The 25,109-nt window shown below is 34.4% G+C and overlaps 2 protein-coding genes across 4 annotated transcripts; one reads left to right on the forward strand and one right to left on the reverse strand.

Moving 5' to 3' along the window:
- Nucleotides 1-286: 286 nt before the first annotated feature.
- LOC141720450 (uncharacterized) lies at nt 287-16,929 on the forward strand. Of its 3 annotated transcripts, none has more exons than XM_074522872.1 (18): nt 287-484; nt 563-649; nt 1,266-1,456; nt 1,570-1,674; nt 2,097-2,197; nt 3,215-3,293; nt 4,406-4,417; nt 4,514-4,579; nt 6,100-6,168; nt 6,447-6,503; nt 7,701-7,778; nt 9,109-9,206; nt 9,274-9,319; nt 10,538-10,665; nt 10,752-10,857; nt 13,598-13,660; nt 15,496-15,561; nt 16,369-16,929. In XM_074522872.1, the coding sequence occupies exons 1-18, from the start codon at nt 385-387 to the stop codon at nt 16,579-16,581; spliced, it is 1,665 nt and encodes a 554-aa protein (XP_074378973.1). In that variant the 5' UTR covers nt 287-384; the 3' UTR covers nt 16,582-16,929. The 3 variants fall into 3 exon arrangements, with proteins under 3 accessions (XP_074378973.1, XP_074378975.1, XP_074378974.1); XM_074522874.1 differs by having other exon boundaries at nt 581-649; XM_074522873.1 differs by having other exon boundaries at nt 289-484; nt 575-649.
- A 1,222-nt stretch (nt 16,930-18,151) lies between these two features.
- Nucleotides 18,152-24,257, reverse strand: LOC141720452 (NADH dehydrogenase [ubiquinone] iron-sulfur protein 1, mitochondrial). The gene is made up of 5 exons (XM_074522875.1): nt 23,718-24,257; nt 23,036-23,282; nt 22,163-22,457; nt 20,981-21,355; nt 18,152-19,273 (listed from the first exon to the last, which is right to left on the reverse strand). Exons 1-5 carry the CDS (start codon nt 24,103-24,105, stop codon nt 18,368-18,370), a joined length of 2,211 nt encoding a protein of 736 aa, XP_074378976.1. The 5' UTR covers nt 24,106-24,257; the 3' UTR covers nt 18,152-18,367.
- Nucleotides 24,258-25,109: the final 852 nt, after the last annotated feature.

Here is a 25,109-nt window from a genome sequence, read left to right on the forward strand (position 1 = left end):
CACATTTTTAAGGATAAGTGACAAAAATATCACTTTTATTTTTTTTTGCAAAAAATACCACTCTAATATAAGTTTGAAAAATAAGTATCATTCATAAGTATTTTAAAAATGGATATTACGTAAAATAATGAAAAAAAAACAATTAAAAGTTTAGGTGAGGAAAGGTACGCATTTACAAGATGCGTATCGTATGTATTTTAAAAGGCATTTTTGGCTAAAAAGCTTAAAAAAGGGTATTTGTGGGGGTGAAATTTAAAAGAAAAAAGAAAAATAAGAGAGAGGGTATTTTTGGGTTTGAGGGATCATTCGAAAACTCAAACAAGGAGGTTTTGGGTTTAAAGAAAGAAGAAAAAAGTAGAAAACACAATTGAAAAAGAAGAGGGGATGTCAATTCGACAAGGCGTTGCTGCTTTGGCCAGAACTCTCCAGCGACGTTGCCCACTCATTCCTCATACTTCACTTGGCCTCACCACCGCCAGTCCCGGTAAATAACTAACTTAAATAAGCTATTTAACGCATAACTCACTGTTCTATTCTTTTTTATTTTTAATCTTGTTATTAGCCAACATTTCAGCTACAGATTCCTCTGGGCAATCCCATTCTTGCTCTGCTTTTCCATGGATTTTCTTGTCTGCCCCCTCAGCCTCAGGTATACATCTTCCCCCCGCCTACTACTGTTTTCGGTGCTTTTCCTCCTTCATAATTCGTATAAATATATCGTTTTTTCACAAATTCCGGATGATAGTACTACTGAATTACTTACATTGACATTGCTTAGAATAACACGGGGAGGTTAAGTTAGTACTTCCTACTTGGTAGTAAAATTTGGATCATTACAAGAAATGCTTATTGTAAAAATGACTTGTAACTAGTGTATTCATTTATATTGACCTATTTTTACAACTTAAAAAGTATGGCTGGTTGTTGGGCAAAGTTGGTGAAGTCCATTTGCTAAATTGCAAGCATATTACATATATAAACCACTCAACTTTTTTATTAGTGACCGTGATATTAGGCTAAGGTATTGTTATTACATAAATTGCATTATTCCTTAAGTTATTAGCAGACATGATTTCGGGCGACAATATATGGTTCTTGCTAAATTAAGTTATTATTTCTACCTGAAATTTGTTTTAATATATGAGATAAGTAAAATTGCAGATAAGAAAGCAAATACTACCGAGAGGAAATGAAAGAACAAAGAATGCGGTGGTTGAATTAAATTTGAATACAGATGTGATGATAAAGTATTGTTGTTTCTGCAGTGTTGTTACTTGGATTGAATTCAACCCCTGTCTTAGCAGAGGATGTTTCAGTTGGCTTGAAAAGTGAAGATGAGATAAGTGGGGAGCCTACTAGTGGGTTACGCAAAATTGAGGATGGTTCTGTGGTATCCAATATACATACATCCAAGTGGAGAGTTTTTACTGACACGGGAAGAGATCGATTTTTGCAGGCATTAGTTTCTTTTCCTCTATTGTTTTTTCACCTATTTTAATATCACATTTCGATTTTTTTCTCTTTCTGATTGCACATGTTTAGATGACTCACTCCTTTTATTATTTCCAGGGAAAAACAGAGGATGCAGAACGTTTATTCCAAGCTGCCATACAAGAAGCTAAAGAAGGTTTTGGAGAAAGAGATCCACACGTTGCGTCAGCATGCAACAATCTGGTAGGTCTCTTAGTAGACATCTTAATACCGTCTATTAAAGGTTGTCTTTGGCTGGATGCGAGTTTGTTTTATGTTCAGAAACACTACTGTACTAGAATTCTAGATCCTTCAGATCCAAAATGTAGGCAACAAGGTTGATGCTCAATATCAGTACGAAAACCATTATATATTCACTATGTCTGTTTGCATGGGACCTTATACAGTGTCTTTTATGTGCACAATTTGTCTAAAAGTTTAATGTAATTGAATTCTCTGTCTTCTCAAGTAGCGTACTTATGAAAAGAATTCCATAGAATTGAAAGTGTGTACTATACAGTTCTGTCTTGCTTGACTGTAGTTAGGGGTGAGCAAATACCGAATTTAAAAGTTATCAAGGTTACCTGGTACTGTCTTATTATTGCATTTGTTATCTTTTGCTTCAGGCTGAGCTGTACAGAGTTCAAAAGGTATACGATAAAGCAGAACCCTTATATTTGGAAGCTGTTAAAGTACTTGAAGAATCATTGGGACTCGATGACATACGGTACTTTTTTTTTGCAGTCGTCTATTCTAAGATATAAAATTTTGGGGACATTACATATATTATAGAACTTAGCAGCCAGCTATACAAGGTTTAAACTCTGTTGATCAGTTGATTTTCATCATATATGTCTGGATGGATCTAGGATGTTTGTTGGAATGTTCTGAGCCATATGGTAACAGATGTGCAGTCTTCTTTCAGCTAATTTTTTTAACAATTGTTATCTTGATAAACCTCTAAAAATGTGATTTCTGCAACTTCGTTATTGTATTTCATCCTCGAAGCATACTCTACACCAGTTGTGTACTTATGGAACAAGTGTAGTCCATCTATCAGACAATCAGATATATTACTGATTATCAAATTTATAATCAATTAACCATTATGGTTTACTAGTACTGAATACCGATTTAGGTGCACCGGGGCAAGTATCCGTAGTTATTAGTTAATATAAACAGTGGATGCAAATTTGCACCACACTCAAGAACAAACACTTGTATATTTACAGTAGTACCTTGATTGAATACTTTGTCAAATGAATAATATTTCCGGTCCTAACATAATAGTGATAATTTATTTTAACCTCAATAAATGAAAAATCTCGATAAATGAATAAAATATTCTGATCCCAAGGGTATTCATTTATCGAGGTCTAACTGTATATGTTTATATCTTAAGTTAGTACGACATAGAGAGTAGCCACATTATAGCACTAGAATGCTGAAAGAAGGTGGATGAATAACTTGGTCTTCATAGAACTTCATTATATGCTTTAATATAAACACACACGTAGGATTGCTGCATGTCAATCTCTTATCCGCATACTTGCAGATGCCGGATTTAAAAGTTACGCAGGGAATGTACTGTAGCCTCTGCATGCATCATTGTTCAAATGTTGTCTTGACAATGCATAACTTTGCTTGAACTAGAAAAACTGTGTCAATCATCTTTTATCACTAATTTGAGTCTCCTAACTTTTACTACCCGCTTTATGTATAACTTGTAATTATTTCTTTTTAGTGTTGGGGCTGCGCTTCATAATCTTGGTCAATTCTATCTTGTACAACGGAAATTGGACGAAGCTTGTGTTTCTTATGAGGTAAATATGTGAATGTTATTAACAGTGCATATGCAATGATTCTGTATTATGGTAGTTCTATTTTATTCTTATAGCATGCATTACTTTAGGACCTTAGGTCCATCATTTGGTCGTTTTTCTAAGTGACATTGAGCTACCGAGTATTTTATAAGAACTAGTTGTTAACCGTGTGATGGGCGGGTATCTTTCTTTTCTTTTTTTTTTTATAATTTTGTATTTGTTTTTTTATAATTTCCCTTAGTTATATTTGCTTTTATTCTTCCTATTTTTTTTGTCTAATTTCGTGTGTAGAAATATTATTAAGTTCATCCTATCAATTGCTCACTTGTATATTTGATTTTAAATTCCTGCACCTATTTATATTTTAACTTGTATTTAACATGTATTAATATATAATAATGTTTTTATTGAATATCTTTTGTTAATTGCATTTTTAATTTTAAGGAATTAAATTAGTAAATATATATTGCTCTTCGTAATTTCTAATTTTTAATGTTTTCCTTATACTGTTTTATTTCTTAATATAATTAGTATATGTATATTGCTTTTCTTGATTTCTGTTTTTTATGTTTTCCTTTTAATGTTTCTTCTTTAGCTTTGTGCGACCCGTGCCATGTTAAGTTCCTTACATATAGTTAAATATAGGATATCATGAAGGAGTGAAAAATAAGGAAAGAAAATGAAAATAACATCCAGTCATGTGCTCGCCAGTTTTATCGAGGAAAACTACTTTTTTGTTCATTTGCTCAAAATTAGCTTGCTAATCAAATATTATCCTTGGACATATACGTATGTAGTTGGAATTTAAATGGAAAAAAACACTAATCAGAGACAGAAGAGGTGTTTTCATTGTTAAGTAAAACTTATAAATCACTTCTAGCATGCTTTCCTGATCATTCCACTTTCAGTATGAAAGTTAATATATTTTAATTGCTTTCTCCTCCCTTTGTCTCATGAAAAACCTCAGGTGCACAATAGTATCTTTCTCCCACATCATTTAAGTAAAAAGCTCTAAAAAACTTTGATTCTGATTTAACTTGATCCTGTGACGAAACTGATTTTTTTTCTTTTCTGGCGTGTGTGGCTACTCTGTTACCTGATTCTTTTGGCAGCGTGCTTTAAAGGTATGAACTGATCTTTATGTTGGCAGTTTTCTTCATTCGTATTGTCAGTGTTTTACTTGGACATCTAAATTATCTGTGCACCTACCATTTATGTAGATAAAGAGGCGTGTTCTAGGGGAGGCACACACTGACTATGCAGATACGATGTATCATCTGGGAACGGTGAGTGTCACCCTTATCTTTGCTAAACCTTTTGTTTATTTCTCTTATATTTATATTTTTTGGGACTTTCTACACTTTTGCGTGATAAATTATGGAGGATAATTATATATTTATGCTTGGTATTCCTACTTAATTATAGAATGAAAAGTTGGATTCTCCTTTTATAGTTGTTTTGTGGCATGTAGAAATTACTACTAGTGATCACGAGTCATAAATTTTTGTGCTAGACTTGACATAGGAAACATTATGTATTAGAGTGTCACAGACTCACAGTAGTTAATATACATCTACATTATACTAAAAGAGAGTACAACTGATTTCATCTTTGTTGATGTGTCAAACTCTCATTAAATAGCTGACATCATCAAATCCTACGTGTCAAACTCACATTAATTTGATGATGTCATCTTCCACTAACATTTCCCCTAATTAATTATACTTTGAATGTCTCTCTTTCATTTATAACCTCCACTTATTCTCTCTCTTCCTCATTTCTCATTTGTCCCTCCTCATTTTTAAAGTCTCCACTAATCCTCTCTTCCACTAATTTAAATATTCATCAATTTATTATATATTTATATAATTAATAAAAAAATATTATATTTTTTCATACTCTTTTTAGGTGTTTATATTTATAATTTTATTCTATTTCTCAGCATCATAACATGATATAAATATAATACATATTGAAATTAAACTATTTTAAATTATATTTTATAAAAGAATTATAATATAACCGGGCATGTGCCCGGGAACTAATCTAGTATAAGTATATAACGTACTGGATATGCTATAATGCTACTATATTTATGTTCTTTGTAAAATTTGACTGATGTCTGTAATGAGGTTTGCTAACCCACGATCTTTTCCCGAGTTTTTCTTCTTAAGACTATATCATGATTCATGACTGAGAGAGTGACGGACAATATGATCTATGAATTGTTTTAATTCATGGAGGTCATTTATTACTATCATTAATATTTATTCCACTCCATTTGGACAGAAGTCCTTGATATAATATTCTTGTAGCAGATTTTGCTGCACTAGGCACAACAAACCTGCCACACAATGTTATGATTATTCAAGAAAAAAAAAGAAAATTTTATATAGAACAGTGCACACATATATGAATGGTAGATTTACAACAAAATCGGATGTTTCAAGAAAGATAAAACTTGTTAGGTTCACCGAGGAACCTTATGTCTGTAGAAAGACAAAAGTTGCTATTATCAATTGGAAGCCAGTGCAGATCAGAAACCACGATCTGAAAAACATTATATGTGCTTGCTTCAAAATCTGGTCATGAAACAGAGAAAACAACAAAGTAGCAATGCATCTTATTATACATGTGTGTCTGTATGTGTGTGCCTGCATTATTTATACTTTTGTGTTCCGTCATCTAATGTTTAAACAATCAATACCCGTAATTGAATTGCTCCTGTTCACAGTTTCTCTTTTAGTGCTTCATTTACTATTTTGTTAAACGTTGAGTGTCAATCTAGGCATGCCTTGTTTTACAGGTGTTATATCTCCTTGGAAAAGGAAACGATTCTGAAGCCCTTATCCGGGATTCAGTTAGAATACTTGAGGTAACCCTAGTTTCTCATGCGCAACAACATACCTACTATTTTAAGAAATTTGGATTTCAATGTACGAAATTAAGAGGAAAATCATCAGGAGACGTGAATAAGAATTAAAATATAATATCTGCCCATCAGTCTGTTGATGATACCAATCTCCTATCAGTGTATGATCAGAAAGAATTATCTGGCTTATAATCCCTGTAAAGCAACTGATTTATTAGCTTAGAGGCATTCTATATTAAAGCAACTATTACTTAAAAAATAGTTTCTTCCTTTGCATGCAGGATAATGGGCAAGGAGAATCTGTAATATGCATCAGGAGGCTGCGGTATCTTGCACAGGTTCCCTTCTACATATATAGGTTATTAGGTTGTGAAAGTCGTTGGAACTTGTAAGCACACAACTTAAATGTCTCACAGTATCCCTCTTATGATATTGAAGACCTTTAACCCTTATTTTTTGAGTCCAGGTGCTTGCAAGTTCATGTCAAAATCCTAGAATTTTCTTAGATTTGTTCAGATTTTTTACTGGAATAGTCATCTTATAAGCAATAATATCTGTGATCAATTCAATTCCTGGATTCATTCTTGAAGATAGGTCAGAGTAGATGCTAATAATACTATGTGACATATGCACATATCTACTATATTTCTTAACTTTACAGAACCAAAAGATACGTAGAGTATGAATACAACTGGCGCTAATGGAAAATGCATCTGTCAGTTTTTTTATTAAAAATATTTACAAAATATCGGAATTGCTAATGGAAAATGCATCTGTTCAGAGTTTTTCTATAAAATATTTACAATATATTGGAACTGCACTCTTTACGCATAGCCATATTTTTAACTCACAACAAGAATGTTGCAGGATAATTAAAGACTTCAGTTTATGATTAAACTTCAGTTAGAAAATGACCATATTCGGGCTTTTAGCAAAGAGCAAATTCAATTCAATCTGTCTCTAAACTCAAAATTAGTGGTGGTTGGAGAGGCCATATGTGAAGCATAGCAATCACATTCTCCGACTACAAAATCTTCCTTTTGGTCTGAGAGTTGCTTGTTTCTTTTAGTACCTAAAAATCTACAACATTAACTTAGATCCAGCATCCCATGTATTGCAAACATGGTATTGTACGGACTAAATAAATGGATTGGTTGGCCGATTCACCCCTTTCTCTGTAAAATATTATTCTATTTGTTTAAATTCCCTTTTATTTATTTCGATAGCAATAAATCTTTGTTTTTATTCTTGGTGGGAGCTTTGACATCAAAGTTCTGCTCATAAAAGCAACAAAACTTGATTGGATAATTGCTCAAGTGAAAGGTTGTCTTTTCATTACGAATGAATAATTTGTTGAATTTTTGGATCTTTTACTTAAAACTGATTTCAATCTTTATTCCTGAACACGTGTTAACCTTTGTTTACACAAATGACAATAGAATTGTTAACACCTTGTCTTTTACTGTTTCCCATGTTTGTGTGCTTTGCACCAAGTATAGCTCTGTCCTAAGGGTTATTAATTTTCAATGTTCTAGATATATATAAAGTCTAGTCGACCTGAAGCTGCAGAGAATATACAAAGAAAGATACTACAGAAGATGGAATTAACCAAGGTTGAGTCTCCTTTAGCTTCTCGATTTCTCTTGATACTCATTCAAGCAAGATTGTTTGCACTGTATGACTCTATCTTTTAAGAGTAATATTAAATGCTGACTTTTTCTTATTAATGATCTTATATTTAAGCTTGCATCAAGTGGTTTTTTCGCGGGATAACTTTAGGACTTGTTGCAGTTGTGTAGTCGGAACGCTTAGTAGATACATGAGTAACTCTTGTAGAGGCAAATCATGCCTGTTTGAGCAAACAATGAGAATCTTACTTTATTCAAAAGAAGGTGACAATATGGAGAACACAAGAGCTTGTCCCTACGAATTCAATGAGTCTCTAGGATGAACGATGCTAGTAGTCATATATATATTGTACTAATGATAGTATCACCAAAGTACTAGACTCCGCTGGGTGATAGTGATAGAGTAGGTTTCCCCTACAAACTAAAGTGTGTACTCTTGAACCCTTTTACCCTTGATGCTTGTTAAAGGACGCATGCCAGAGGAATTTAGAGATTCATTATGAATTTTTTGCTCAAATCATAGTAGGTGTTTACACTCTCTTCGGTAATTTTAGATGATTGGGATTTTGATTGTCTGGGTTATGATGGCGAACTATTTTTTTCAGCATCAGCAGTTACATAAATGGTATTAGTTCTGTAATTTTTCCTAGTGTTCTTAGACTTTTAAGTGTTACTCACAGATTTCTCCATATAATTACTGTAGTCCACACAAATTATGCAATTTAGCCCAAGGTACACACCTAATACTTGCAAGGAAGAAGCAGCCTATGTCTGTAGAGCAGTCAATCTATGAGGATGTCACAAGCTATAACTTCTGTTTTATCCACCAACCTTAATTTCTAGTGCACTATCTTTCTGGCATCAGTAGCTGATTAAATTTATTGAGTCCGAATTTAAGCCCCCTTTTCTTATTCATAGTCATGCATTGAGTAGCTTGAAAACACCATGTAGTTTCTATCTTTTGTTGCTTCAATTCAATATTACTGGGTTAGCCTGCTTAAATTTATTTCAAATTCATCTGGTTAAATTTAATGAAATGACACTCTAAGCATTTTTTAATGTTTCTTTGAATATTATAATTAATCCAGATTTCTGCCTAAATGATAACTTTCAGTACTGTCAATAAAGTCTTTACCCAGATTAGAGCTACCATTTGCAACTTTATTATAATTGTTTTTTTGGTTGTATATGTAGTACAATTTTGATGATCTTGCCACTTATCGGTTGTACTCATAACAGTGTTAGCTGTCCTTCCTTTCCCTTCTCTTCCTGTAATCGGTTGTCTTCCCAAGTATGATATTGACTTTTTCCACAGGGGTGGAATTCTTTGGAAACTGTAATTGCTGCTGAAGGACTTGCGTTGACCCTCCAGTCAGTTGGGAGCTCGAGGGAAGCACAAGAGCTTTTTGAAAGGTAAGTAGAAGTTTGTAAGTAGTCTGACTTTTCGTGTGTTTCACCTGAAAAATATCCTGTGTACCAGATGTCTTGATACTCGGAAAATGTTACTCTCTGAAGACCATATTCAGGTTTGTCTTGTCAATATTCCCTTTATTTGTAGTAGCGGTAATATCAATGTTTTTAAAAAACATGCATCCACGTAGTTACAAATGTCGAATACCTAATTAGTGATTCGATTTTTTTTTTTAGTTTTATATCTGAAACATGCTCTCTCTTTTTTTATAAATTTGAAAGCAATATCAAACCGAAAACCTAGAATTTTTAGCATAATAATTATGTGATTGTGTGATACAGTTTGAGAGGGCCCGACCGCCAGAGGACAGGTTATCTGGCAGTAATTAACAAAGTGTGCGAGTATGAGGAATTAAGCTAAATTTTAATTTAATTTGTTGTTGTTTTTAATCTAATTTGTTGTGTCGTTTTCAATCTAATTTGTTGGATATTCAAAGTGACCTGGTTTTAGTTAATTAACACAACTGCCGAAAAGATATTTCTAGTTTTTTCTTATTTCAAGAGTCAATTTAAATTTATACTCTTTCAAAGTCCCGAATGCTATTATGCAATCAAGTAGTAGGAAAACTGGCTTTGCTACTATAAGGTCAAGGATAACTATTATAAACGAAGTTAATTCTACGGACTTGTTAGTTAGTCAATAATTTGTAGAACTTAATTGTTTTCTTCCTAAATTGCATTTAGCGTCTCTGTTCAAAATAGCTTTTGAGTTTTAATATAGGAGCCTAATATGATGTTACTGACCCATGTTGCCAAAAATTCTCCCGTTAGTTCTTACATATCCATTAGTTAGCTCTAATATCTGCTGTAATTGTTACTCCATCGGTATGCCAGCTGATTAGCTGCTGCTGCTGCCCAGTATTACTGTTTCATCAAAAGTCTGATTTTTGATATGACAGCTGTTGGGTGACAAATCTATTTGTGGACCGAAACCCTTAAAAGAACATTTCCAACTATTGTTAAATTTTATTTCTTTGAGTTACACGTATTTTTGTTGTCATTTACTAGAAAAGGTTTCCTATCAATCTTTCAAGTTATATTTGCCCTAACTTAGTAAAAATTGAGTTGTTGATGAGTGGTACCAAATTCGTAGTGTTTCACTGTTTGACTATCCTAGCAAGATTGTTGACATCATGTTGACTAAGTATGTCTTTAATCGGACACACACACACACATTGATGTCATTAATCAGACACACACACAGTGTGTAGTTGTGATCATGTATAAGGAGAACTAGTGAACTAGCGAAGCTTGATGTCCTGATAAGATGACAGATTGCTGGGAACTTGCTTCACATTGCCAGAGTTGTAATGCTTAATTCCAGCCAACTAAAGAAGATATGTAGTTCAGAAGCTATCACTGAGCTTAATAAGGCAAAAGATCTTTTACTCGAGTCAATAAGGTATAATATTTTAAGCATCTTTTACTCGTCTTGTACTCCAATAGCTTGAATCAGTAAAGCTTAGCACGATTTATATTAAATGATAGGATAGCAAGGCATGTTTTGGATAAATTGACGGGAGAAATAAAGAAGAAATCGAAAGGCATATCAAGAGAGACTGTTAAAGACGGGCACTCAGCTTTGATGATACTGGTTAGTTTCCTTCTACCAAAATTACGCTTTACCGGTTATCTTCTTTTAAGAATGTTCTCTTGCAATTGTTACTCTTTGTGCCGGCGCACTGATTGTAGTGTCAAAGTTAAGTTCCTAGGATTCGATATTTGTATCTTGAGAAATATTGAGGTCATATTTGAAGTTAGTTTGGTAGTTGGTACTTTGGTAATCGATAGTCCCAACTGGATAACTGTTTGAAGTTGGGCATCTTTTAATTGCATCTGTGATTGTATACCAGATATAGCATTAGAAAGTCATAAACAAAACCTTTCTAATGTAGGTCCAAAGTTTTGATATTAAAAGGTAGTTTCTGAATGGTGCAGTATCATTTTAAAAGCATTGTCGTGTCAGAGTTCCATAGTAGGTAGAAATATAGAATGTTATCCTTACGCTTGTTCAGCTCTATCGACTGAAAATGATCTTTTTTCATCAGTGCAAGTTCTAGACATTGTATAACTTACGATAAATCAAAGTAAATCCTAGTCTATTACCCTGCTGTAATGATAAAAAAAATAGTAGGCTGTGACAAGTCAGGTTTATGTTTAAATGAAAAGATTTGTGGTCAGCATAAAATTAAATATTGTTTTTTTTGAAATGCAAGCTTAAGGAAATATACTGTGGAAGAATGAGCTTAAACAATGAGTCAATAACCCTTTATCTCTGTTGCTAAAAATGTACCTGATTGTCTTTAAATATCCAGTACAATTTTCTCCCTCGTATGCTTTTTTATAGTGATTGTTGTACAATAACCACGTGTCAGAGTTACAAGGTCCACTGTTCGTTGTTTGAATTGAGTAGAATTTGTATGCCTTCAGATTCTGCATCACCTTTATGTATTAAATGGCTTGTGTTGCTAGAGATTCCCATTGGACGAACAACAGATTTGAGACTGAGCCAACATATTTTAAGTGTATATGATAACGCTCAATCCACCATACGTCCTCCTTCTCCTGTGATCTTCCTCCGATGGTAGGGATGCAGTGAATTGCCACAGTGAGCTCCTGCAAAACAATGTCGGCGCAGGAGGGGGGAGCGCAGTCCTCGCGGAACCTCCTGTGTGAGAATAAATATGGGATTTGGATAAAAAAGGATAAAGCAGAAAGAGTGTCTTTGTGTATATTGGTGTATGTGTAAAATGGAAGCTACCCCAGCACTCTAGTCATTGGTCTATTTATAGGCCAGGGTTTTGGGGTGTTAGTGTTACCTCGTAATCAGAACCAAAGTCTAAACCTTGGCAGGACGGTTGGGCGCGGGGAGCGCACAAATGACATACACCCGCGCGAGGTGCCTAATGGCTGACATGTGTACAAATCATCTTGACGTGTGGAAAGCTGCGGATGGAATATGTTGACAGTGACTGATAATCATTTATGTCATCATTCTAGGCACGCGGAGGAATATTCCCGTTGTCATGTCACGCTTTTACGGGGACCTCTGACACCTTTCTTTACTATACATGCTTTAGTAATACATGATTAAGTAAGTCTACACTCCATGACATCTGGATTCATTGAGTAGTCCATATTTATCATATTAACTAGAACATCTAGACGGCAAAATGAATTCGGATGTCACGGAACATCTAGACATCACAATAAATACCGGAGAAGGAATCAGTCTTAGACTTATTAAATCATGTATAGTAAAGAGTAAAGATGGGTCTCAGAGCTCCTGTAAAGGCCTACCATGGCCACGCGAATATTCCGCCACGTGCTTCGAATGATGACTGAAATGATTATTTACTATTAACACATTTCGTCGGCAGCTATCCATGCGCCAAGATGATCCCTACACGTGTTAGCCATTCGGCACCTCGGGCACATGTACGTCATCTGCGCGCTCCACACGTCCCATCGTCTTGCCAGGGAACGGTTCAGATTACAACATAACACCCTAAAACCCTAATCCTTGGCCTATAAATAGACCAAAGACTAGAGTGCTGGGGTAGCTTCAATTTTACACACCCATATACACTGTTTCTGCCTTATCCTTTTTTTCTCCAAGATCTCATATTAATTCTCATGCTGGAGTCCGCCCCCTGCCGACATTGTTTTGCAGGAGCTCACTCCAGCAGTTTCACCGCATCCCGACCATCATAGGAGAAGGAGGATGTATGGCGGACCAAGCGTTATCTGTACATCTATCAGGTGATTTGTCACAGTAATTGTAATGCAAAACAAATACCAGACCAATATAATCTTTGGAGTAGAATAATTGGCGAACAACTGTTGTTGACCTTTGTATAAGTAGGGTTGAGAAACACGCTATATTAGTCTACTCAGATGTCAATACTTTAGGGTAAGTGGCAAATAACTTTATTGCTCTATAGAATTTACATGACTGGATAAGAAATACATTTTCATTAATCTCCGTAGTTGTATAGTACAAAATAACTTTATTGCTCTTTAGAATTTACATGACTATGGATTAGAAATACATTTCCGTGGTTCTCGTGTTGTAGTTGATTATCTGGTGGTATTTAGTTCATTTTTATCTGAATCTTTTGGTGTTTTTGACTAGTATGAAAACTGCAACATAATTCATATTGAAGTGTTTAGTTTACATTTATTTAGTTAGATATGCTAAAAGTATGTTCAATTATACGATAGTAAGTTACATCTTAACCTGAGGATGATACATTGATATTCTGTAACTGGGTTGATTTGTCTAGTTACAAGTTACATCTTAATATGATATTGGTAAATGGATTTGTCTGCAGTTGCAATCCTATAACACCATCGGAACATTGGAGATCACTAAACTGGGAATGCCTGGACATGAAGTGAGTAATTTTGTTGTAACTTTCATTACCTTCACTTAAATGATGAGTTACCTAATTATGTTTGAGAAAGAGTTGCTGTTACTTTTGCAATTTATTTTTTCTCCTTGTGAAAAAATGTCGTGCTTAATTTTTGTGTTCCACCAAATCATTTTTGTGACTTGGAAAGAATTTGGTATCACGGCTGTAATTCGAGTTGAGCAGCTTGAACTCAAACGCTATTCAATAAATGGGTTCGGACTCAACACATTTTTGGGCTTGATAACAAACTTGAGTCAAGTTTTTCGTGCTCGGCTCGAACTCAGATTGGATAACTTTTGTACTTGTGTGTGTTTACAAGTTATAAAAATTCTTTTTAAAATTATTAATTTTCTACAGATCATTATGGATTATTAAATTTCATATATTTGTTTAAATCATTACATTAAATTAGTTGTACTACTTGGTGCCTATTAGATACTCTTTTTTTTGCTAAATTTATTAGATACTTTTTGTTTATAATAAAAATCGTACTTATTCGCACAAAAAAAAGAGTTTTACATTTTATTGTAATTATTATAAGATATCTGAGATACATGTATATAAAAAAATTAAGTGCATTTGCAAATTAGGTACAGATTGACGAGTTTGAAAATCTATGTAACTACTTCGAGAAGTTGACTATTGAAGTCATTAAGTTACATCCACCTTAAACTTGATTTATTCGAGTTGTTTAACATAACTCTATTATCATATGTCATTATCTATAGGGGAACAAATATTTTTAGATTAATCCTGAGAAGATTATACAACAATTGAATAGTTTTTTTATGGAAATCAAGTCAAAGCTCGATGAGCTCAAATAAACTTGATAAATTCAAAACTTGTTAAGAAACTCGATAATCTCGAAAACTCATTAATTGCTCGAATTTGACTAGTTTATTATACAAATCGAGCTTGAACATGACTTTTGAGCTCGATTTGGCTCGATAAAAAAACTCAAACTCGATTCGACACGAATCACGGCCCTATTCGGGTAATAGAACTTTAATGTGAATGACATAGGACCCACACTCACAATTGACAAAGAGCATCCAAGGCTTTGGAAAATTGTTTTCTGACTTAATAGTAGATTTAACTTTGTACACATCGAAATATCGGGTTTTGATGTTAGGCTGATTTATTATAATTTCTTTTACTCAAATTTAAATAGCTTTGTCAAGCACATTTCAGTAACCCGGATCGCATAGAGAGTCATCTCAAGCTATGTGGTTGGTACCTCGTACCTTTGTGTTCACTTCTCCTTGCACAGTTGTAGGATAATTCCAATAAAATATATTTATAAATTCTGCAACTGAATAGTACGTCTCTCCCAACGTGAACTATAATGGTTTTGATACTATTTGTAACCATCCGGATGCAGTCCTGATATGTAGCCAAATTAAAAACAATCTACCAACATTAAATCATCTTGGCATGAAGACAACTGCAAGGCCATGGATTGCCAAACTTGCAATTGGGCTTGGATATTGTATGCATATCTATGCTTCATATTGCGATATAGAACTAGGCTAGTACATAATTTTAATAGCAAGAGTCTCCTTATAGTTGTTTGGAAAAGACATATGTAATATATCATGAATAGAATTTGGGAAACATGGTTTTCCCCTTTGTAATTTTTTCGCTAATCCTATAAATAATTATAAACAAATCTGAGGACGAAAAATAATTTTTACTTTCTGAGACTCTGTAAGTAGTTCATAAAGTTTTTTTTTTCTAGTAATTTTTCCCTAGAAATAATTTGTTAGGTGTCTTTTATTTTGTCAACTTTTTTTGTTGTTTCTCCCCCATATTAACAGGGCGATGATGCATTAGTTCTTAATGCTGAGGAAGCTTTTGATCAATGCATTTCTGCGTTCAAGGAGGTACGTACAAGCAATTTATTTAAAGATGTGATGTTACTTGTGAAAAAATTGGTCTGTTAAAAGTATATTAAGACACGATATTATAGTAATTCCCTTTTTCTGTTTACTGCTTGGTCTTTGTTTTATGATTAGCTGCGTAGAGGTCAATTCGTAGTTTCCTTCACTTGGTGAAAAACTTTAGGAATCTGAACACAAATTAATTCTTGCTTGTCTTTGACTTCCATCTAGTACAAATTTTGTGTACTTGGACCACTCCAGTACTAAATTACTAATCTAACCAAATTAGTATGTATAAGAGTTTGTTAAGGTGCATATATGATAATTTAATTTCGAAAGGTGTTTGGCTTGATCAGCTGATGAGTGATCATTATGTTAATATTTTGTTTAGGTAATATTGTAGTCTATATCCACATATTGACGAGAGATTGATATTTTACTAGGCTATCCTTGCCTCCAGCCTTAAAAAGTGGTTTAAGGTGTTATGGGCCTGTTTGGAAGTTAGCTTTTTGGCCAAAAAAATAGCTTTTTGAATCAAATTAGAGGTTTGACTAAATGAAACCTCTAATATTAGTGTTTGGTAGCTAGCTTTTTGAAATAGCTTTTTGGTCTAATTTTGAAAAAGCTACTTGGAGGAGCTTTTTGAGGTAGATAATACAAAAGCTAATTGAAACATCTATTTACCAAACAATTTTATTCGAAACAGCTAATTCAATCAGCTAGTCAAAACAGTTAACTCAATCAGCTAGTCAAACCAGCTATTTCAAACCGCTACAGCTAACAGCTAAGTGATTGTTGTATTAATTGCAGTATGGAACCCGGAGAGAATTGTCTAATTCCAGTGAAGCAAAGGCAGAATATCTTTCCTGTTTGAAACTTCTTTCTTCTCTATTAATCAGCCATGGAAATATTACAAGACAGACTAGAAGAACAACTTTGCAAGAACTGAAAGATGAAATTAATAAAGTTGAAGGTGAACTTCAATTCAATAAACGAAATACTGCTAGTTGGGGTAATCAGTGACCTACAAAGACAAGGTAAACTCCAGATCTCCCGCATCCCTTTCTGTTTTCCCTTTTGAAGGTTTTCTTCGTCTCTGGTCAACATGTCCATGGTTTCCTCGTGGACACAAAAATACCAGCTTGTACGAGTTCGGTTTGGTTTTACTGTATTTTTAACTAATTGTATTAGCCTTTTTAATACAACTGACAATTATTTCCTATTAATGTGGAATAACCAGCGTATGAGAATTAGAATTTGGAGAACATTACTCTACTTATCACTCTTTTTATATTTGTACCTGGTGAAGCTAAAAACTAGTTAAAGCATTCTTTGGCTTCTCAAACAATGAATATATTACAAGTTTTTTTACGTTTGTTTTTTGAATTTTATGTGCAGCTTAATTAAATTGTCATTTCTTATACAGGCACCTTTCAAGATGAATATAATCTTGTTTATGTATGAAAAGTACTAGAGTGTATGATTGATGTAATATGATGTGGAATATCTGAAACCATCTGTTCTGCAGTTATGTTTTTTGAAGTTCAAATAATTTATACAGTACATGAATAAATATATAAATGTTTTATGTTTTAGCCTTCACTGAACTTGCAACTGGCGAAAATATGATTATTTGTGAGTAATTTAAAGTTTTTAATGGTCGTATTTTTAAAGAGAAAAAAAATACGTTGGTATCAAATTGTCATATCAAGTACACAGCCTTTTGTGGTCCATTTATTATCAATGTTACCTAATATAATCAAAATTATCTCAAAAATCCAACTTTATCGTGAACATATGATATGCATATCTTCAAGAAAAATTTAACTCATTAAAATGATGTAAAACTATTTAGTATTATACAGATAGAAGTCTATTATGAAGTTTAGCCATGAATTAAGCCGCAATACTAGGGGTGAGCGCAAATCTCATTTGTCAGGGAGGCACAAATGATATGTTTCCCTTGTTTTTCACTTGAAAGCTACTTTTTTCCGAGTACTCGTCACAGCTCCCTACGATCTCTAGGATTAAGACCAACTTTAACAACTCTTTTTTATAGCCCACTAAGTCAAAATTTGAGGATTTTGACATTAAAATGATCTCCAAGAATCTTCTAAGTTATCCTTAATAATTTAGGATCTCTATATCCTTCTTCACTATTGAGGAGCTCCTAATCTTTCCTCATTCAATTTATATTAATAAATAATGTGTTCATACACTTTGATTTTGTCATGTAGCATTTTCATTCAATTGAAAGAATAAAAATATAATAGAGAGTTAGTTGCTCCAGGAGAAGCAAACACAATACCAGCAAGGATGCAACATTAATTTTGACTTGTTTAATCTAGGCAGCTGCATCCCGCAGTTTACCACTAGAAAAACAATCATTCCTAGGAACCCGTCAATATGCAGCTGAACCTAGGAACCTCATGAACATCAAAGTTTATTAGTATATCAGAGCAACTGCTCACTTGACATGGACCTGTAAACCATCAATGCCAGCAAAATATGAGTACTAAGATCTTTTAAAACCAGAATTTGACATTTTCGTACATCGAATATGCCAAAGTACTGAAATGGGCAAAAAAACATATATAGTGTTGGATGTCAACACATCCTAGGTTTCTTTTTGAATTACAAAAATAAACAATCCATAGATTGAGCTTGACATTGCCATTAATGAGAACTTCAGCGGCACTGCACTTTTATACATAAATTTTGTTTCTTTTCTCGCTAAACAATTCCTACAACAGCACATACAGAGTCACTCAGGTAAAATTTGAGTAACTTTATTGGAATTTGCATATGATTACTCATTTTTGTGAGAGAGCAAAGCACTGCATTGTGCCATAATCTTAGATGCCCTAGTGATTGCATCCGTCATGTAGAAGTTTTCTACAACATTTGCAAATGGGCCTTTGCTCATCATTCCAGGGAACTTGGGCTTCAATTCAGCTGTAAATGTAGTTGGTTCTCTTTCATCCAAGTGCAATAGGTGTGGTGCTACAGTCTTCATCCGGGATCTCAAAGAACCAACAGTATCATAGGGTAGTTGGGCCCCGGCAACCTCAGACAAAGCCCTGATAATCTTCCAATCCTCTCTAGCATCACCAACGGTCGGGACTGCTGGTAAGGTTTGTTGGACATACCCTTCTGTATTAACATAGATCCCTTCCTTTTCACTGAATGCTGCAGCTGGTAGTATTACATTCGAACGATACACACCCCGGTCACCATGGTGCCCCTGATAAACAACGAACGCATCATTAGGAACATTTTCCAAGTTCACATCATCAGCGCCCATTAAATAAACAAATTTGGCAGTTTCAAGGCTGTTGTCAGATTCTGGCACGAGTCCCAGGTCTAATGCAGCAGCTTGAGCAGCATTTAGAAGTAATATATTGAGCCCATTCCAGTCGGGCCTGATGACATTCCCTTGTTTTGCAATAGCTTCAACAACAGAGAATACTGCATCCTTATCCTTCCGCTCAAAGATCCCAGCACCCACAATGATGGCAGGATTTTTAGCATTTTTTAGGACCGCGGAGAAAGGATGGCGACCTTCAGCAATTTCTGTTAATGTTTCAGGGCCAGTACCAAGATGTTGATGATCATAGTTTAAATCAGCCACAGGACCAACATACCCCACTTTAGCTTGGGTAGCTCGGACTGTCTTCCTAATTCTTGCATTTACCATCGCAGCTTCTACCCTTGGCTGGATTTATGAAGGTTGCATAAGTAATTTATAAAGGTTGCAAGTTATTACTTATATTTCTAACCAATGTCTCTTAAAAGTGCAAGTTAGTTACCACACACAACACACTATTATCAAAATATATTTGTGCTGTAATTCTATGTCATATAAACATGTATCCTCAAAAAACAATAACAAAGGTAATCATCAAAGATCAGGTGACAATATAGGGCACAGTTTAAACAATGGCAGGGATGTTCAAAAACTTCTAATATATAACAGTAGAAGAGCATTTTCTAAAATATACAGAGAAATACAATGTATAAAGAAAATAAATAGAAGTGGGTTAACTATATGCAAAGAAAAAAATCTGTGGAGTTCAAATATGCAATTTCGCAAGGGTATATTACACAGCACACACACAACCAGTGTTGTTAAAGGCGCGATTAATGGCGCTTTGCGCTTAGGCGCAAGGTGTGCGATTCGAAATGTGCGATTTAGCGCAAGTCTGAAATCGTCCAAAAGGCGCTCATGAAGCGCTAAACGGCGCTACAAAGCACTAAAAGGCGTTACAAAGCACAATAACGCTCATAACAAGTAAAAATATCACTCTAAAAAGAAGGGGAAACTAAAAAAACAACCCTAATGTGTTTCGCACAACAATCAACCTCCATAAAAGGTCTCTCAATGGTCACTAAACTCAACCTCCATCTAAAAGTAAGCTGGAGATTGAGTTAGACGACACTGAAACTGTTCAATTAGTGTACCTTATCAATTAAAGCTTCATTATTGACATTATTATCATTTTATTTAGGCTCTTTTGTAAGTTTAAGTGTTAAGATTATCTTATGTACTAATTTATTTTTAAATTTATAAATATTTTTTTTGGGTCAAAAGGCGCGCGATTGGCGCTTCGCGATTCGCACTTTAAATTTGGGTCCTGTGCCTTTCCATAATCCGCGCCTTAAACAACACTGCACACAACATATTGCATCTTTTACAATAATTAATCGCAATATGGAAAATCAGGAGTTAAAACCCGCGTAATTGGCTAACACAAATTACCAGTGATTTTGAACCCGGGTTGCCATTTTACTTTCATCTTCAGCCTCGCATGAAGAGAGCATACAAACAGGAGAGCACAAAATTTACAAGGTAAAAGTCGGTTATCAGGAAATGTAATTTTTTCTTTCCACCTCCCAAAGGCATTTCTTTACCTCTTCCCTTGTCCACAATCCTCTCCGATACTTAATCTCTTCCTGGTTTCATTTTTTGTAATGCCTATTTGTTTAACCTTGAAGTTGCATCTCAAGAAAGATATATATACGAGTCAACAATTTGATACAAGAATTCAATAATGCAAGTACTCAGCAATTACTCAGGCACATACTACTTCACCAATTGCATGACAAAATATAGTACAAAATAGCACTGTCATAGGTTGACCAAGTTATATGTAATCAGGTAAAACACTGAACTTTTCCCATCGATGTACTTGAGCAAACTTTTTTCTCCTCACACGATTTCTTGAAAAATATTTAAAGCAGTTTGTAGCTGAGATATTATATTAACTTTCTCAAAAACATATATCAAGAACTTTTAGGGTTCAACTATTTGAATGATAGATGATTGGATAAGCTTAAGCTGGAAACACGAGTAGGAGACCACATATGTTAAAATAGATAGTCACTAGAGAACAAATCCAACGATTCAAAGTGAGAAAATTACCTGAGTGCCGACTAAAAGAAAAACATCTGCATTCTCCAGACCACTAATGCTACTGTTCAGAAGATATCCAGAACGCAAATCGGCATTAACATTTAAGCCATTGCCTTCACACCATACATTGTTTGATCCAAACTTGTTTAATAAATTTTTCAATGCCATCATGGACTCGGCATCTGATAGTTTACCTGCTACTCCCACAATTTCCTGTGGCTTAACTTGGTGTAAGGCCTCAGCAACAACAGCAAGGGCATCACGCCAGCTAACAGTCTGGAAACGCCCATCACGACCACGAATCATAGGATCATTTAGCCGCTGTCTCTTTAAACCATCATAGCAGAATCTTGTTTTATCCGAGATCCATTCTTCGTTGATGTCCTTCATAAGAATTAGTGCAGCAGCTAATGTGAACAAGCTTATAGGAAAAATTATGTAAAAATATCAAAAAGATCGAACTTGTAAAAACTCAGAGTACAAAATTGAAGGGAGAGGTACAGCACAAATTCCAGCCATCAAGGTGGATGAACATGCGGAAAGGAACAAAATCTAGGGTTTCTGTTTTGACCTCCAGTGTAATGGGTATTTGAATAAAAAAAAGCTAACATAACACCTCTCCCCAGAGAAACTAATATGCTTCAAAGAAACTTGCAAAGAAATCAAAAATTAAATTAATGCAACCAAAGAAAAAGTGGATAAAGAACTTGGGCCCCCCATTTCTAACAGACCTACTATAAATTTATATGTTGTTTTTGTAGGGTTTTTTATCACCTTTCAAACATGAAGTAACCGTAGAACTTTGCCATGACCCACACACAGAACAGTGAACCCACAATAAAACCAAATGATTCTCTCGAAAATCTGAACTTTCACCTTTTACATATAAAGCCTATATATGACATACACACTTCTTTGTTATTTATAGAATAATCTCTCGGTTTATAATCATGCCTGCCATGGGCCTTATTACACCACACTACATTTACAGCTGAACCAGCTGTGGAAGGAAATTTTGAATTCCTGTCACATTTTGTATAGTTTTTCTTTCTAATGTTTTTTCCATTAGACCATTACATACAAAATAGAAACATATATACATATAGCTGATCTAAAAAATAATCAGAAGTTAATGCAGTCAAAAGTAGGTGAAGAAAACCATAATATCATTCAGTGAGTCGTGTCGTATACCTCATTTAACCGCGGGACAATTCGCATGACCTCTGGACCTCTACTATCAATTCGAATATTAGAACCAACTGCATCTGTAACATCAATGCTTTCCGTACCCTTCAACTCCCAGTTACGAGCCTTGAAAGCAAATGGTTTTGAGGTGAGAGCTCCAACAGGGCAAATATCTATCACATTTCCAGAAAGCTCACTAGTCATCAACTTTTCAACATAGGTCCCAATCTCTTCTCCACTGCCACGACCTAACATGCCAAGATCCTGAACTCCAGCTACCTCAGTTGCAAACCTAACACATCTATTGGGAAATAGACATGCATACATTAAAATCAGAGCAGCACAACCAGTCTTGACATCGAAGTTGATATGAAGGAGAAAAATAACCTATCTCATGTGCTGTGGATCATTCTATATTTTAACCAATGTGCCACACTTCTTTATTGACATACGATATTACATGACAGATATAATAATTTAATAGCTTCTTACATTGCAATTTAATAAGAAACACTAATCTTTCAATGACACGAAACCATAGCCTTGATTTCCATCCTAACTTTGGCAGTTTCTCATAATTCAGGTGACAGATAGTTAATGCTGATTCAATTTTTAACAATTCATATCTTCGAATACAGAACATGTATTTTATGGAACTATTACCGATATTAACATTTTAACGTTAGCATGACAATGGTTTCCAGATGATTTATATACATCAAAGACGTGACACTTAAAATGAGATATATATGTAAACACATGATACATGGAGAGAGAGAGAGAGAGGTCATGCTTTTACAAAAGGAACATGTTAACATTTCCGGATTAAAATAACAGTAAATATATGTCGACTGGTAAATTTAAATGGCGGAGATATACCTTGTACATTGAATGCAACGAGTCATGACAGTCTTAACTAATGGACCCAAATTCTTATCAACCACAGATCTTTTCACTTCAGTGAACCGGCCTCTATCAGAGCCAAAGGCCATGGACTGATCCTGGAGATCACACTCCCCACCCTGATCACAAATTGGACAATCTAAAGGATGGTTCATCAGCAAAAACTCCATCACTCCTTCTCTAGCCTTCTTGGCTATAGGTGTATCCGTCTTGATCTTCATCCCTAGACGAAAACACCCAAATTTATAAGTAACATTACTACTGCATATTCACATTTTTCTGATAAAATCCCTCAAATGACATATCAAGCAGGGCGTCAATCTATACACACACAAACCGAAGTAAAAAGTGCAATAGAACCATATATACTAGCTTCAAATACAATTTTACATTTACATAACCCAACCTTAAAAGATATATATCACAATTACGTAAAAGTTGAGTGGTTGAAGTTGGTAAATTAATAGTCAGCAGTCTCTTCCTCTTATCTTCTGTGACTAATCCACTTACTATTACAATTTAAAACAAACACACTTCAAGTGCAAATATAACGAAACTGAACAATCATTAAAAAACAAGCAGAAAACCATTAAACGAACACAAACACCACAAGTAATGATATAAAAAAATGTAAATATAAGATAATAGAATCCAAAACCTGGAAGTGCAGGCATAGCACAAGACGCAACAGGCTTGGGAGACTTCTCGACCTCAACGAGACACATTCGACAATTACCGGCAATAGAAAGGCGACTATGATAACAAAACCTAGGAATGTCAACGCCAGCGACCTCACAGGCCTGAAGCACAGTCATTCCTTTAGGTATCTTAACAGGAAATCCATCAACAAAGACCTCAATAGCATCATCGGGATTGGAGAAATGAACCCTAGCGCCGCCGACAGGAGACCGATCTGGAGGAGATTCAACGGCGGCCTCGGGATTGCTGAGCTGAGGAGTGGAGACGATGGTGCGAATGAAGGAGGAGTGAGATTTGAGAGGGCGTGAAGATCGGAGAGCTCTGGAAGCTGCTTGGCCTAACCCCATCGCTTGTGTTGTTTCCCTTAGATGTTTGTTTGGATTTGGGATTCTTGGGGGTGTGATGTGAGTGAGTGAGTAAAATGAGGTGAAATCAGGCGAGGCGTGTGTACACCATGGACCGCCTCTTTTTTATTCTACCTAAGACTTTGTTTGGTAACGGTGTTTGTGGTAACGTGACCGCAAGACCAGCTTTTCGCCTTTTTGGTTTTGGAAAAATGTTTTCCGCCTAAAACCGCCATTTTATTTTTAAAAAGTAACACATGATCGCGCTTGCTTAGAGAAAGCAAATCTCCATATTTTTAAAAAAAACTGTTTTTCAACTTTTACAAGAAGTAAATACTGATTTCACCATCAAACCTCATTAAAAACATTTTTTTTTTGCATTAAAACATATACATATCAAAAAATTATCAAACTGTTATTTGATTTTTATAACAACATTTTTCCGACAGCACTTTTTCTAACAGTACAACAGTTTTTAACAGCAATCTCAAACAAAGCCTTATTCTTAATTTTTTTTTAAATTAAAATTTTATATCAAATGAAATTTTAATATACCGCTGAACCTTAATGAGATAATAATTGCTAAAATAATAATCTTATTAAAATAATATTTTTTTTCGATTTTAATAATGGATACAGTATTTTTTTTTGTTTCCGATAAAATAATAAACCTATTAAAATAATATTCTTTTCTCGTTTTTAACCCTATTATTTTAAAAAAATTAATTGTGCGTAGTTATATATATGTAATACTTTTTTGAAAAAAAAGGCTAAACATTTTACTGAATCTGACTTTGTCTTTTTCAATTATAGTAGTTTGTAATTAAGAGGTTAAAACTATATGAAAAAATTATTTAAACCAACAATTTATTGATAAGAACTACTTAACAACTAACATAAATGGCAATTTTTGAAGGATCTAACAATGGCTGAAGGAGAAAAGTAACAGTTTTTTAAACGAAAGTGATGAGAATATCAGTTCTCAGCGTGGGTGGTTGAAAATAACG

The sequence above is a fragment of the Apium graveolens genome, chromosome 4 (assembly GCF_009905375.1).
Source record: "Apium graveolens cultivar Ventura chromosome 4, ASM990537v1, whole genome shotgun sequence".
Lineage (NCBI taxonomy): Eukaryota > Viridiplantae > Streptophyta > Magnoliopsida > Apiales > Apiaceae > Apium > Apium graveolens.

Bases quoted from the DNA above. Each gene is read 5' to 3' on its own strand.
- LOC141720450 (XM_074522872.1), top strand. From the start codon at position 385: ATGTCAATTCGACAAGGCGTTGCTGCTTTGGCCAGAACTCTCCAGCGA. The intron at 1,457-1,569 runs GCATTAGTTTCT...TATTATTTCCAG, and splicing joins GAAGAGATCGATTTTTGCAG to GGAAAAACAGAGGATGCAGA. The intron at 9,207-9,273 runs GTAAGTAGAAGT...CCTGTGTACCAG, and splicing joins GCACAAGAGCTTTTTGAAAG to ATGTCTTGATACTCGGAAAA.
- LOC141720452 (XM_074522875.1), bottom strand. From the start codon at position 24,105: ATGGGGTTAGGCCAAGCAGCTTCCAGAGCTCTCCGATCTTCACGCCCT. The intron at 21,356-22,162 runs GTATACGACACG...ATTCTTATGAAG, and splicing joins TTGTCCCGCGGTTAAATGAG to GACATCAACGAAGAATGGAT. The intron at 19,274-20,980 runs GTAATTTTCTCA...TCATAAATCCAG, and splicing joins TTCTTTTAGTCGGCACTCAG to CCAAGGGTAGAAGCTGCGAT.